This window comes from Ceratocystis lukuohia (genome assembly GCF_044167205.1).
Source record: "Ceratocystis lukuohia strain C4212 chromosome Unknown Supercontig3_pilon, whole genome shotgun sequence".
NCBI classification, from domain to species: Eukaryota; Fungi; Ascomycota; class Sordariomycetes; order Microascales; family Ceratocystidaceae; genus Ceratocystis; species Ceratocystis lukuohia.
Genome location: NW_027263522.1, coordinates 3,271,093 through 3,286,550, shown reverse-complemented (window position 1 = coordinate 3,286,550; position 15,458 = coordinate 3,271,093). Strand labels below are relative to the sequence as shown.

The window sequence follows — 15,458 nt, the reverse complement described above, 5'->3', positions numbered from 1 at the left end:
GAGATCCCCAGCCTTGCGATGTTTTTTTTTTCTTTTTTGTTTCTGCCAGGGCACGTCCTTTTGCATGGTGACATGCATATTTGGCACAAATAGGCAAGCCGACCGATAGACATGAATAGCTGGTACTAATAGCCGCAGCAGCCACACATCCACCAACGCAACTACAAGCAACCACCAGCACACATGGTCAAGTTTCAAATGCCTCGAGATACCTAGGTTATGGAACCCCATTTTTAGCTCTATAGCTTGACAGCTATATTCGCAACAAAGTGGCCAAACCTCATAGGCAATGCGAGGACAAGGAAATGAGATAACCCCAGATAAATCAAAGACGCATAACAATGAAGCTGGCGAGACCCATATAGGAGACCATGTCACCGCTACTTAAATCTGTAAGTATGTATACGCACACAGACGGCGGTGATGTTTCCAGATCGATTGCTGACAAGGTAAACAGCAAACAAGCATATGCCAGAATTTGAGGCCCCCCGCAATATCAAAAACAGGTACTGTAGTCTTTTCTCTAGCTACAGCACATGAGGACCCTCCCGGTAGCCTTTTATGTCCCATAATTACAGGAATTACCATCAAGCTGAGCCGGCCGCCCTTTTCTCTACTAGGCTCAAGTCTCTTCCCTTTCATTCGCTCTTTTTGTTTTCCAAGATTACTACAACATGATTCACGCCGCACGTACCCGCAAAAGTACCTACTTGCATTTATATGCTATGTCGAGTCGGTCTAGCTTCTCCTCACAACGTCTCTATTAGTGGAGCGTGACACGGAAGTATCCACTTCCAGGTACAAAGTTACCATGCAATGCATCTGCCACTTTACCGGCGCCCCCTCAAAAGAGGCTCATAGAAGCCACATCAATGGGGAAAAGGCTTTTTTTTCTACTTTTGGTGTATTCTGCAGCTTCCATCAATTCCCCCCCTGTTCATCGCTTATGTCACTTTTGTTTTTCGATTTCCTTATCCCGCCAATGTTGGCCTAAAATGTCTAGGGGTTCACCTCAAGATGATTAGACGTAACCCTAACCCTGGATATGTCCCGGCTTTTCCCGCTATTTTGCATTCTCTTCTCATTTCGTCTTGCTCCAAAAGACATCTAGTGATGGGCTTAAATTCCTAGTCGCGCCGCTAAGCTGCAGCCCCCGAAGTGTGCATGTGCATGATTTATCTAGGCAGCCCATGACTAACACCGCTTTGGTAAATGTTTAACGTCGCAACGACATGTAGCTCGAATCATGTAGATCATAAACTACGTTGTCGCCTCTCCTCTCTCCTCCCACAGCCCCTCTCTCAGCAAAGATAGATATCCTAGATACTTCTGGGCTTTTGGCCCTTGCAAGACACACCAAGCCCCAAGTCCCAAGCTCGCCAATCAGCAGCGTAACAACAGGACACATCCGTCCTTCCACTGGCTACCTTCCCAAACTGCCTGCGGTAGGTAGCCTATGGGAAATATCACTCGTGGAACTACTACCTATGATGTTATTTTACTGTGTTCGACTCAACTATTTCTCTTTTTCGCCAAACGAGTCACCAAGATTGCCTTACCCGTTCCTACCTCAATGATAAATTTTGAAGCCCCGCCCGGTTCGTTCTGTGCAGGAGGAACTGCGTGCGTGGAACAGCACAGGAACAGTGCCACAACAGAGATGCAGAGGCGACTCTGAAATTTGACACATCATAATGAACGGACGTGTCCACGGGGAGAAAGTTGTGCATCACTCTCTCTCCGACTCACACGACATAAATTCATATAAAAGTCTATGCACATAATAATGTTCACGGATGTGGGTGATTCCCGCCTACCCACATGGCAGAAACCATGACTCTTCACTACCGAAAGGTTCATGCTTTGGCGAAATGAACGCCAATCGGATTTGCCATATTCGAGGCCTAAAAAACACGAGCGATAAAAAAGAAACCACTCACTCAAAGTTGAGTTCAAGCATCACCCGTATCGACAGAGGGGCAGGTGCCGCTTACATCGTCTATTTGCATGCACCCCGTTGCGCATATACGAGAACGTGCCTCGATATGCACATATATAGACTAAAGCGATTATTTGATTCTTGCTCTACTATCTATCTCACTCATCAGCTACTACGTTGTAGAACAAGAGGGCGTGCTTTCTCAAGTTGGCTGTGCTACCTCTCTTAAAAACGATCACGTGCTTTAGTGTCACTCTAAAATACAATGTAGGCATCGCTTTAGTCCGATGATTGAGAGCCTCGTAATCACCAGGTCTGATAGAGAGCCTTATAAAAGCCGTCTGCACTAACCCGCTTACACTACAGTTTTTGCGGGAAGAAGTGTTGGTCAAGTACTAGCCTAGGTCACGAGAAACAACCCATTTACGACGATTATCCAAATTGATACTGTGTCGAAGGCTCTCCGGTTAGCAACACCCCATATGCATGGTGTGAACAACACAGAGGTTTGAGTAACAGTAAATTCGTCTCGTGTATCTGGTTGCCATGATCTCGAGACAAAGGGCTAGTTCTGCCTAGCTTCTTCATTGGCAGGATAGCGTTTGCGAAATTAGCGCTAGATCATTACTTTGGGAGATTCTCTCTTGCGCCGCTTTGTGATCTCAGGGCCATGGGATATCAGGCCAAAAGACGTAAACTGTCCTAAGCGCTTCATAAAAGGAACATGTGATCTACAAGGGCAGGGCCTTGTTTGTGTATACAAGAAAAAAGTGGCAGGGGAAAGAGGGGACAAGCAAAAGCTCATATGCGAGTGTATAACTGCTAGTATGGTCTATCTACAAGGCATATGGTACTGAAATAATAGTACACAACACCCGTGATACTGTAGAGGATATAAACACGTCTGTGCTTACACTTCTCTTCCGAGTTCTGAGTAGGGCGGTTGTAAAAATGCGTGTCAAATGATTCGAGAAATATCATAACAAAGTATTGTACAAAAATAAAGGCGGGGGGGGGGGGGGGGTGATGGGGGAGATGTGAAAGAATGTAGCACACTTATGCTCAAAGACTGTTGCCCATATCACGCACAGTCCACGAAGAATCAACCCAAGACTGCTTGGGGCCCAGGAAGGCAACACGGTGCACATTTTTAGCAATACCATCAATGATGTACTTGTTTGCAACGTTTTGAACCTGCTCGTTAGTGACATCAAGCAGTTGCTGGCGGCGAATTTCCATCATTTCGTGGTTAACTCCGCTTAAGAACCGTCCAAGGCCGATCTGGTTGACTGACTTAGGAGCATCAAGGCCCTTGAAGACGGAAATCTTGGCTTCATCGAGATCGCCAGTTGTCCATTCTCTGTTGACCGCCCATTCGCCAGCTTTGGTCATAATAGATAGCGTATTTTGAGGATTGGGGTCGCGGTACGAGTAGAAACCAAAAATACCATTTAGGCCAGAGTAGTATGCACCACCGCCGTAGGCGCCTCCCTTTTCACGGATCTCCTGGTGAAGATGTTTGTCGCTCAAAAGCTTGGCTAGAATCTCTAGAGGGGCAGTTTCGGGATTGGTGTATGAAACAGCAGGAAGAGACATACCACCATAAAAGACCTGGTATGGAAGAGGGAAGAATGCCTTGCTAGTCAACGTCAAAGGCTGGCCGTCAAAACCAAAGATCTGCTTCTGTGGTGCGGAAAGGCTGCTAGAGAATGAGGCAATGAACTGACTTAGGGAAGCTCTGTTGGCAGCTACACTTTCGCTATCGCAGGTAATGGACGCCCGCATGTTGCCTGAAGCCAAAATGATATTGCGGAGGGATAGCAGTTGATCAACAAGATCCTTGATGCTATCCCATTCTGGCTTAATGCTACGTGCAAGCGACGTCATCAGTTCAACTTGTGCAAGGCCTTCAACCTGCTGGGAGAGCCAGCCATTACGGTTGACACCAGATTCAGCATATCCATACGCATAACGATGGCCAGTGGAAGCAATATCGTTGACTACGCCATCAGCAGAAGACTGCAATAACTGAGCAATAATCTTTGGGGCGTCTTCGCGCTCAAAGTTGGTGTCACGAAGGAACTTTTGGAAAAGATCGAACATTTCAGTAACATTGCGATCAAGGGCCATTCCAGTAAGTATAACACCCTCCTTGGCAGACTTGAAGTCGGTGGGCGATGGGGTAGAGTGATAGCCGAGTGAAATACCGCCGGTCTTTAGTTTAATCAAGTCTTCAAATTGTTCGGTTGAAAGCTCGTGCGTTCCAAGGCGACCCATGCACTCTATAAGCAACGGCAAGAGTTTACGAAGCTCCTCAGGAAGGTTGTTTACCTCCATAATAGCGCGAAAGTATGTGATGCCATTAGTAGGGGCTTCTCTCCACTGCGTTGGAACGCCCAAGACCTCTTCGTCAGAAAGAACAGGGGCTTCCTTTGAACGGGGGATGTCCTTGACATAGACGGTAGGAAGAGCACTCAAGTCTTGTGTCTGGTTCTGTTGTTCTAAAAGCTCTAGCTCTCGCTCTTCAAAGTGCCTGCGAGCGGCCTCTTCACTGCCAAAGCTCTTAACAGATTCCTCTATCTTTGTGCTTAGGCGATCCTGCTCTTCTTTGACAAGCTCGTCGGCAAAGTTTGTAGCAGGTTCCATAGTGAAGGTGAGGGTTTTGTCATTGATCAAGTACCTTTCTAATAGATCCTCGAGATAGTTCCCTTTAGCCAGGTTTGCTTGTATCGCCTTGACGATATCATTCCATTTCAGGGTCTCAAAAGGGTCGATGCCGGCAAACCAACGAGAGAAAACTTTAGATAAAAGGCCGGTGCCGAAGCTGGCAGTCTTATGCTTGAGAGATAACTCTAGCTGGTGCATAATACCGTCGATTTTGCTCTTTTCAAAGCCATTTCTTTTCGCTTCTTTAAATATTTCCTGGATACGTGCTTTGAGTTGAGGAACATCCTCCTTTTTCAATCCAGTCAGGCCCACGGAAAACATATTACGGCTTCCAGCACGACTATAGCCTGAGTTAGGGCTCCAATCAACTCCAAGGCCACTTTCGATAAGACCCTTGTATAGGGGCGATCCATAACCATCAATGAGAAGGTTTGTCATGAGTGAAAGGGCAAAAGCTTCCACACCATCATGCATGTCACCCATAACCCAGGTAATAGAGCTCTTGTACTGTTTGTCTTCGGGAACCAGAGGGTCAACAGGGCCAGGTAAAACTACTTCTTGAGGGCCGGATGAAAGGTCGATAGGGTTCTTGATTTCAAGAGATCTAGGCTCAGCTCGGAAGCTAGAAAGATGCTCATTTATTTGTTTTAGGTGTTCTTCGAAAGGAAAGTCGCCATATGTAAAGAACTTGGCGTTGCTTGGGTGGTAGTTACGGGCATGGAATGCCTTCAACTGTTCGTATGTGAGATCGGTAATCTTTTCGGGGTCACCTCCGGAGTTGTGGACAGAGGGGTGAATGTAGTCCTTGAAGCGAATGTAGTATAGGTAGCTTGCGTCTGACATCTGCCCTTTCATTTCGTTATAGACCACCCCCTTGAAAACAAGTTTTCCACCCTCTTCGCCAACCTTTGCTTGTGGGTTCTCTGGCCCAATACGCCACCCTTCTTGTGTGAAGTCGGTTTCCTTTAAAAGGGGGTTTAGAGTCGCGTCGAGATATACAGACATAAGATTCTTGAAATCTTGTTCGTTTGTAGTCGCAAATGGATAGTAGGTGTAATCAAACGCAGTGAATGCGTTCATAAAGTTCGAGAGTGACCGAGGGAGCATCTTGAAGAACGGATCTCGTACAGGATACCTGTGAAGAAACTGTTAGACACGAATTCAGCACACCACTGCTTCAATGACCAGATTCTTGACTCACTTTTCACTCCCACAGAGCGTAGTGTGCTCAAGGATATGTGGGATACCGGTGTCATCGGGGGGATTGGTTTTGAAGCCAATGGAAAAAACATTGTTGTTATCCTCACGCTGAATATGCAGGTAGTCGGCGCCGGTTTTGTCATGCTTAAGGTGAATCGCAGTAAGCTCTAGCTCTGGTACGCGTTTTGAACGCAACAGAGTAAAGCCATTGATCTTTTCACCAATGGCTGAGGGTTGCGCTACTGACGCGAAATTGCGCCGGCCTATGGCCTTGACGCTACTGCGAAGCATTTTGTAGAAGCTTCAGAAGCGTGCGAGCGTGGGTACAGGTATGTCTACCTGTTGTTGGCAGTGTCAAGAGACAAAGCTAATAACGATAAGTCAAGACAAGGAGCTTTTTGTGTATGAACAGCAAGGTGTAATGATGACAAGGCTAACAAGACTATCTCTCACATTAATCTAGGCCTATAAAAACCGGACTATACTCGCTTAAACTTTTCCCAACTATGATGTAAACATATAACCCTAATTATTCAAGTGGGGCCGCAAAAACAAACAAATATTATATAGCATTTTCTTTGAATGTGACTTCAAGCAACTACGCAACTTCATAGAACCAAGAGAGCGTAGATCATAGCAATGCGATAGAAGTCTTCCATTCACATCATACCACATACCAAACATCACATCCACATTTACACGGACGACAATATCTCAAGATTGCCCAACAACCTTGGATCACAAACAAACGGCCTAGTTAGCCACTTTTAACCCGAAGAAGGAAATATAGGAATTATCCCTGGTCAACAGCCTCTTGACCTGCATCTCGAATTTTCTACATGAAAAGTATATTTTGCGGCCACCGATTCGCTGCTATAGCCTCATCGAAACGACAAGTCCTTGGATTGCAGTACTCACAACTCTATTTGTATTTTTTTTTCATTCGTTTTTTCGGATTAGTCGCTTCTCTCCTCAGTTGTGCATGCACTTGAATCAGTTCTTGGGCTCTCAATTGCGTGGTAGTAATCAACCAAAGGCCGAAGAGTACATGCATACATATTACAAACCAACCTGGTTGACAACTGACGAATTGACCACCTGCAACTTGATTTCCGGGCTTTACACTAGCATATATCATAACGATAACATCCGGCTGAAGCTCATCGTGTATATATAAGCACGTCACCTCGGAAAACCTTTTAGTCCTCTTCAAAGCGTCATTCTAAAAACCGCATCCTCTCGCCAAACCCCTCGTCTTCCACTCTTGTCTTTCGTCCTCGCCCTCACATTCGCGACAACACCACGATTCTTGCCCGTTCTCATAGACATAATCTATACCTTTTATCTTGGGTTGTCGCAAAAGAAAGCTGCTCTAAGCTGGTTGCTTGGCTTCTAACCATTCGTCTTTATTCTTGTAACAGTGTTGATGACGGGTGTTGAATCTACAATAAGTGATCGGATTAAGGCAAGATGAGCTCTACCAACGGCTACGATGCCGGCTCGGCCACTCGGAAGGGCAAGAACAAGAAACCGATCGACCCAAACGACAGTACTTCGCGTCTATTAGAGGCTAAAATCAACCAACTGGAGCGCGAGGCCGCAAGTGATAAAGACCAAGAAGCTGAAATTGGTACGCTATACCTGTGATCTCATCTCGCAAAGATACAGATTTCCCTTCATAATTGATTTCTGGAACACGAATCTGTGTCCAAGAGATATGCGCAAATGCTGACTAACCGCGGTCTTTTAGAACGAGAGGTTAAACGTGCTAATCGAGATCTCGTCCAGCAAATTTCGAAGTTGGATGAATTACACAAAATCGACCTACTCCTCCGCCGAGCTAGCGAACTCATGGCGGATTTACGTCGTATGGAAAAGGAAAACATGAAGAACAAGAAGCGCGGGGACGCCCTTCAGAAAGACAAGGATGCCAAGATGACTGAACTTGGGAGGACCAACCAGTTGAAGGAGAAATTAGAAAAGCTTTGCCGTGAACTGCAGAAAGACAACAACAAACTCAAGGTGAGTGACTTACGAAGTTGTCCTTGGTGGGATAGACAAATTTCCATGTATAATCCGATATTAACTATCAATAACAATACAGAACGAAAACAAGACACTCCAAGATAATTTAGCACGAACTACAAAAGCCCATGATTTAAGGATGGAATCGGTCTTGGGTAAACTAGAAGGATACCAAAAAGAAAAGGACAACCCGCGCCAAGAAATTATTGATGTGTCTATGGAAGAACTGTGAGTATCTTTTTCCTGCTCATTCTCGTTCAATCTTGACAATGATGCCTATTGTTTCTGACTTTGGACATTGTTTTAGTTTTCGACAACGGTTTAAAACCCTCATTGAACAGTACGAACTACGGGATCTACACTTCCAGGCTCAGTTGCGTACTAAAGAGCTAGAAGTACAGTACAACATGGCTCGATTTGAGGCACAAAGGAAGGTCGCCGAAGATGAATTTGCAAGAGGACGTCAATTGCAAAGCCAGATTCAGGGGTTAAGTTCCAGCGACGCCGAGCTTCGATCCCAAGTGAATCGATACGCAGAAAAGTTCAAACAGGTACAGCTCTTGCTTGAGAAATGTAGTAGGTTAAATGCGCAAGAACAGATAAGCTAATATGTGTGGGCATTGATGGCCCTGTTTCTGCGGCTTAGGTTGAAGATACTCTCACCAATAGTAATGAGCTCTTCTCGACTTTCCGAAAGGAGATTGAGGATATGTCCAAGCGCAATCGAGTGCTGGAGAGAGAAAACAAGAACCTCAAGCGTAAGCAGCGAGTCAGCGACGAGAGTCTCATTCAAATGGCAGGAGAACGTGAAGATTGGCGAGCACAAGCATCCAGCTCAAAACACAAAACAGGATCTGGACCAGAATCAGCTTCTCATCCCAACGTGAACGGAGTTGAGATATGTCCAAGTGATCAAACAAACGGTCCTAGAAATGGGGAGGGCCACAGCCATCACCATCACCACCATCATCACCACCACCACCATCATCATGAACCTGACGAGAACAGTGAGGACTCCACAGCGGATAACAGTGATGATGGCTACCATACTTCTGACGCCGAATCAGATACTATGGACTACCCGGGAATGACAAATACATCCCCGCCGGCACAGTGCGCATCAGAAAGGCCTGCTTACGGGCCAGAGAGACCACCGGGACTATCCACAGCCCCTCGGAACACACCATTGAGTGCTTCAAAGTCCTAAGAAAATAAGATGTTTTATAAAACCAACGATGCGCACATAACTGACAAGAATCGATATTATTAGTTGATGCTAAGTTGATAGGCATATACAAAATGACTGACGTAGGGGCAAACCAAAAATGTCTACGATGCTGCTTATTAAAGATGGCAGACTATAGAGTTTCGTCGTTATCCTTCCTCTCGTTGCTGTACTGCAAAGCCTACCGATATGACCGTTGCCTAGATAGCTACAGGTGATGTCATGACGGAATTTGCCACACCCTTGCTTGACCTGTGGTTGGGGCATGTGAATTTCAGGAACGTCAGGGGTTTGATTTTCTGTAGTCGAGCGCTTTGTTGCATTCTGTAGACATGGTTGTAGAAGGCTGACTGAATAACGTATACAACATTCCAGCCACAAGCCTTGGAAAGGGACTTGGCGAAGCTATCTGTCGGTTGGCTATCACTGGAAGCTACGGAGAACAAAAAAGTAAACTTTGCCTTTTTATTTTTTATTTTAAATGTGCTAAACGACTATCTTTTAGCTTCAAGCTGAACTTCCCAGCACATCATATCGTAAGCGTAGGCAAGAACAGAAAGGGCATAGTAAAAGAAGGGCCAATTGAGTAACTTCTCTATTAACCGCTCATGTTCCCCCTCATTCCATTTCCTAACATCCTGTTGTCCAGTTCTCGCTTAGGGCTTTGGTTCCGAATTTTAATTGTTACAGGGTGTGCTGTTATGCTATATTTTTTTTGGCGAGTTTGTGAGGCTCTTGTGATCTTGGTGCGATGCAATTGTCTTATTTAGTAGGTTACTGCTAAAGCAACTGCCCCTAGAATTATTACCGTTTGATCTTGCTTGCGTTTAGTGCAGTGCATCTATTGCATTCGGTTTCCTTCTTTTACGTTCTTTTTCCTTTCTTCTAAAATTTTCCTCTCCTCTCAAGTTTTCACACGTCTAGTCTTTTATCATCGCATCACCAATCGCTAGCTTGCATCGTCTTCGTACTGTTCATTCAGGACCGGCCGACATCGCATGTTTTGGTGCATTTTACTCAGCGTCAAAGTCTACACTAAATCTTGCCAAAATGACGTCTACCCATAAATCTAAAGACGCATTGGCCCTAACAGACGAACAGCTACATGCACTTTTCTACGTCTTGGTACACAACGAAACCTATTCAGAGATATCGGCCTTTTCTGACCCGAAAGCTATCGCTACAGCTGGCTATCCGTTCAAATTTGAAGATGGCGATGACGAGGACACTAAGACTGGCCTCAGTGACGAGAACGAGGATTCAGTCGTAGACTCTACCCAGTCGTACAATAGCCGCCCAAGCTCTGATCCGCTATTGCAGATGCTGTCTGTAACGTTCGTACTCCCAATTCCTGGCTTGAAAGATCTTCCGCCAACTTTCTGGTCTAAATGCGTCCAGGGAATAGTCTCGAAGTTTGGCCAGGCTGAGTTGTCCGAGAGTTACGATCAAGGTGCTATGGGTAGCCGTCGCACCTTATCTACCGCAGCCTCTGCAGTAATTGAAGCTTTTGCTCGTGGTTATCTGTCTGGATTGCGCAAGGTTGAACACTCGACTTCAACTCCTGCAGACTGTTCTACTACTGAGGAGAAAAAGGCTGCCCATGTTGCAAAGCTTGCCCAGGATTGGAACCAGGTCATGGAGGAGGTTGTCTACGGTGACTTTATTGATCGGGCGTGTGAGATTCTTGGAGAATCTTCCGAAATAGAGGAAAGTATACCATTCCTCGGGGGTGCTGTGGAATATGCTATCATCCAGTAAGTCCTATTCTCACTGCGTTATAGGTTTTATACTAACCAATAATCTCAGCCTCGCAACATTTTTCCATCAGGCCTTCATTGTTTCCCCCGAAGGCCCGTTTGTCATTGAACTTCTCGAAGCTGGTAATAAGCTTATCCCATATGCCATGATTCGGCAAATTCTACGCGTAGGGAATGCCGCCACAATGGTCAGTGGCATGGCCCGTCTTCTTCTTTCCAAGCTCAGTCTTGGCTCAGTTTCCAATTGGCTAGGTCTTACTCAAGGCGCTGAAGAAGGAATGAATTTGCTTCAAAAGTCAGTATATCGCATCAATGGGATAGCGCATAATGCTAACTTTTACCAGAATTATCAGTACCGTCATGCTATGGGATTGTAGTGAGGCCAACACTACTATCGCTACGCTTGAGAAATCCAGCGGATTATCTGAATTTCATGTTCAAGCCATCAAAGACTTTATGGAGGCGCCTCGTGAAGTACACAACGCCGTTCGACAAAACAGCATTGACAAATCGATTTCTATAATCAAGGCAATCTTGGAGTCCCAAGACGCAGAGGCTCTGTCTAGAGAGGGTCTTTCTGATGAACAAAACGAGATTTGCATGCAGCTTTATGGAGCTAGACTTATGGTCAGAGACCGTGAAAATATTGTGTCGATACTTTGCAAACAAACCCCTGATCTTGTCACAGAAGCAGTTAGAGACGCTATCCTGGCCTACGATCCCATCATTCGAGACTTGCACTCTAAAATCGACCTCAGCAATCATCTTTCTGCGGTCGAGGCCTTTGTCTCTGACTTCCTAGCGACCTGTAGTCTTAAAAAAGAGGGCAGCCAGACTACCGTTGATGATTTTATTGAACTCTTCAAGAGACATAAGAACGCGTTGTACCAGTGGCTTCACGATGCCATCAGCAAGTGTGAGCCGGTCTGTGAAGTCTACAAGGATTATTTGAAAAATATCGTTCCCGAATTCCGCGAGAAATCTTCTACTGATGGAATCGTCTCTCATCGCCTCTCTAAAATTCATGGACTGATAAATCAAATGTTCTCTGAGCTTTCGGACTCGGACAAGAAAGATACCATTAGTGTTTTGGACGAATATGTGGATTATCTTGTCACCATCAGCGATCCTAATTTACACATGTCCAAAACAAGGAAAAGACCGGCGGTCCAAACTATAGACTCAATGGGTGGCCCTGCGACATGCATGGCTTCGTGGCAAGCGCTTGTCAATCAGAGCAAAATTACGCCAGCAACGCCGGAGGGCCCAGTTCGAACAGGCCGCGATGTTTTTCATAAGCCCATGTCCAGACGCAAGAAAGCCAACGACAACAGCAGGAGTAGTAGTAGTCGCGAGTCATCAGCAACTAGCAGCTCTTCTTCAACATCCCCTCCGCCTGCAAATCTGCCACTTGCATTTCCTCCAGAGCCGAATACTGATGGCTTGATGAAACTGTTTGGACCAAAGTTCAAAGAGCTTCTCCAGAAGGAAGCAATGAACTGTGTGAAGGTTTGATTCGATCCAGATATCAGAAAATAACATAAATCGAGCATACAGTAGAATTTAGACTAAACATCATATTTCATTGGAAAATTGGAAACAAGCTATATCAATCACCTCAAGTCCAAATTCAAGAACTAAGGCCGTCTTTGTTTAATACTAGGGCTAGTAACCCTACAACACATGGCCCCTTGTTTTCCTTGTTGTTGATGAGTTCCTTCCGTGTTAACCGTTGGCTCTGCCAATGGCAACGTGTTCGCTCAGATCTGCTAGAATTTACGGCCTTGTATTTTTGTACGTAACAAGTCAATTAATCTCTATTGAAGTTTGTTTAAATCTTGACTCACACAACCTTTGCTAGAGAAAATTGTTAATTTCACAGGTTTTTCTTTTGTTTCAAGTATCGCGGCCCTGAAAATATGGCTCCTTGGCGATCTTGGGCGGCAGGCCTTTTGCTGGCCTCAAGCGCAGCTATATCTTCAGAAGAAGGCAACAGACTATCTATATCACAGGAAATTGATGCGCTGAATAACCAAAGCTTGTTCTGGGGCCCCTACAAGCCTAACCTGTATTTTGGTGCCCGACCAAGGACGTCCAAGAGCCTGTGGGCTGGCCTACAATGGGTCAACGCTAATGAGTACAAGCAGCTCAGTCAGGGTATGTGATATGTGTGGAGGCATAATGCCTGATGGTATTCTTATTGCCATTTTAGGTTTGAAATGCAGACTTGCTGACCAAATTTGAAGGATATCGTTACACGTGTGAACAGCATGATAGTATCTCTGGCTATGGCTGGGAAGAATACGATGTGCGCAACGGTGGCTCGCAGGTGATACATGATGACGCTAACGAAATTGACATCACAACAACATTTATCAAGGTGCCTGGTGGCAAAAATGGAGGAAGCTGGGCCGTTAGAGTCAAGGGCGTTCCGTACCCGACAGCGCGTCCTGATCTAATCACTTTGCTAAGTTTCTACATTGCCCAGGAAGATGATAACGGTATCCTGGAGGTTGGCACTCTAGGAACTCCCCAAGGCTTCGTTGACGAGGTGACCTTGGTTGGTACTTCGCCCAGTTTAGGCAACTACAAACTCACTATCACCAAGGGAAAGGGTGAAACGCCGTTTTCTGAACATGCTATCACTGAAACCCGCCAGCCGGAAAAGACCGTGGTGCGCTCGTTAAAGGTATCAGAAGAAGCTGCCTGGCAGGGTCGCAATGTTGCCTATAACCAGATTAACGAGGCACTCAAGTACGTTACCGAAACGTTTGACGTCGAAAATGATCTGCCCCCTCCGTACTTGTCATACTTGCTGGATAATTCCCCCGGAGCTGGAAACGTGCACATTGTGCAAAAGACTTTCCGGGGGGAGTTTGAATTTGACTTAATCTTAAACTCGGAGGACGCTGATGAAGTCATTACTAGCGAGACGATTGACAAGAAAGCGTCAGAAAACTCAAAGTCGTATGATAAGCGCTATAGCGAACTGTTTGAGCCACAGGCCCCCTTTGTAGGCGAAGACTTTGTCAAGTTTGGCAAGAGCATGCTTTCCAACTTGATGGGTGGCATTGGGTATTTTCATGGCGACCAGGTCATTGACCGCTCTTATGCGCCCGAATATAAAGAGGAGAGAGAAGGTTTCTGGCAAGAAGCCGCCGAAGCTCGAGAGAGACATGCGGAAAAGTTAGAGGGGCCTTTCGAGCTTTTTACCAGCGTCCCCTCGAGACCATTTTTCCCCCGCGGTTTTTTGTGGGACGAGGGCTTCCATTTGATTCCGGTGGCCGACTGGGACGTCGATTTGACCCTCGATATTGTCCGCAGCTGGTTCAAAACCATTGACGAAGATGGTTGGATTGCTCGGGAGCAAATTTTGGGCCCCGAGCCTCGGAGCAAAGTCCCCGCCGAGTTCCAAGTGCAATACCCCCACTATGCTAACCCCCCCACCCTGTTTCTTATTGTTGAAACTTTTATGAACCGTCTGCGGGCTACTGGAATCAAAAAGAACTCCTCCCCTATCACTAAGGATACTCCTTTGCGCAATGCTCATCTTGACTATCCTCAGGCTGGCCTAGAGTTTATGCAAGAGATCTATCCTCTTTTGCGCCGTCAGTATGAATGGTTCCGCCGCACGCAGAAGGGCGACTTAATCAACTTTGATCGTGAGGCTGCTAACGAAGTAGAAGGCTATCGCTGGCGTGGCCGCACCGAAACCCATTGCTTAGCTAGTGGCCTTGATGATTACCCGCGTGCTCAACCTCCTCATCCGGGCGAGCTGCATGTCGATCTTATGGCGTGGATCGGCCTGATGACTAAGTCACTCTATAGCATCGCTGACTCTCTCGACCTTAAGGAAGATGCTGCTGTTTATGCTAGCCATCTGAGCGATATCCAGAAGAATCTCAATGCCTTGCACTGGTCAAAGAAGGCTGGCTGTTTTTGTGATGCCACCATTGACGAATTTGAAGAGCATATGTTGGTCTGCCATAAAGGATACATTTCCCTGTTTCCCTTCCTGGTTGGTCTGATGGACCCACAGGACCCTAAGATTGATCGTTTGCTGGACATGATGGAGGATCCTGCGCATCTTTGGTCGCCTTACGGTCTGCGTTCGCTAAGCCAAAGCGATGAATTCTATGGCACAGCTGAAAACTACTGGCGTAGTCCAATCTGGATCAACATTAACTACATGGCCATCACACGACTGTACGACCTTGCTAGCGTGGCGGGTCCGCATCAAGATAGAGCGGCAGAGTTATACGCAAAGCTACGTGAAGTCGTTGTTATGACGATTTACAATTCGTGGAAGGAAACAGGCTTTGCGTGGGAGCAGTACGACCCGGACACCGGGAGAGGTCAGAGAACGCAGCATTTCACAGGCTGGACTAGCTTGGTGGTCAAAATAATGGCCATGGGCCAGCCGGGCGCTGAAGGTAGCAGGGCGACACATGATGAGCTGTAACGGACTCTAGCAGGAAAAGTGGCGGATGTGCCATGAAAAACGTGGGAATTTCAGAGGGCAAACAGATGTGATGATTACATACGTAAATTAAAGTGTCTAAATGTATTGATTCTCTCCGACTAAATCGGCAAAGCTTTGTTTGCGTGTGTTTATATACCTACAACATAAGTTCACTTCCCTACA

At 46.1% G+C, this 15,458-nt stretch overlaps 4 protein-coding genes across 4 annotated transcripts; 3 read left to right on the top strand and 1 right to left on the bottom strand.

Moving 5' to 3' along the window:
* Positions 1 to 3,001: 3,001 nt before the first annotated feature.
* HOO65_030845 (Mitochondrial presequence protease) lies at positions 3,002 to 6,097 on the bottom strand (the record flags this gene model as incomplete). The annotated part of the gene is made up of 2 exons (XM_071001845.1): positions 3,002 to 5,741; positions 5,808 to 6,097. The coding sequence occupies 2 exons, from the start codon at positions 6,095 to 6,097 to the stop codon at positions 3,002 to 3,004; spliced, it is 3,030 nt and encodes a 1,009-aa protein (XP_070860524.1).
* A 1,179-nt stretch (positions 6,098 to 7,276) lies between these two features.
* On the top strand, positions 7,277 to 9,038 carry HOO65_030844 (myosin-like coiled-coil protein; the record flags this gene model as incomplete). Its single annotated transcript, XM_071002084.1, has 5 exons — positions 7,277 to 7,436; positions 7,557 to 7,828; positions 7,911 to 8,059; positions 8,139 to 8,382; positions 8,478 to 9,038. 5 exons carry the CDS (start codon positions 7,277 to 7,279, stop codon positions 9,036 to 9,038), a joined length of 1,386 nt encoding a protein of 461 aa, XP_070860523.1.
* A 1,068-nt stretch (positions 9,039 to 10,106) lies between these two features.
* Positions 10,107 to 12,328, top strand: HOO65_030843 (uncharacterized protein; the record flags this gene model as incomplete). Its single annotated transcript, XM_071001961.1, has 3 exons — positions 10,107 to 10,810; positions 10,863 to 11,108; positions 11,158 to 12,328. 3 exons carry the CDS (start codon positions 10,107 to 10,109, stop codon positions 12,326 to 12,328), a joined length of 2,121 nt encoding a protein of 706 aa, XP_070860522.1.
* Positions 12,329 to 12,732: 404 nt separating this feature from the next.
* Positions 12,733 to 15,275, top strand: HOO65_030842 (putative mannosyl-oligosaccharide glucosidase; the record flags this gene model as incomplete). The annotated part of the gene is made up of 2 exons (XM_071001914.1): positions 12,733 to 12,970; positions 13,060 to 15,275. The coding sequence occupies 2 exons, from the start codon at positions 12,733 to 12,735 to the stop codon at positions 15,273 to 15,275; spliced, it is 2,454 nt and encodes an 817-aa protein (XP_070860521.1).
* Between the last annotated feature and the right edge of the window lie 183 nt (positions 15,276 to 15,458).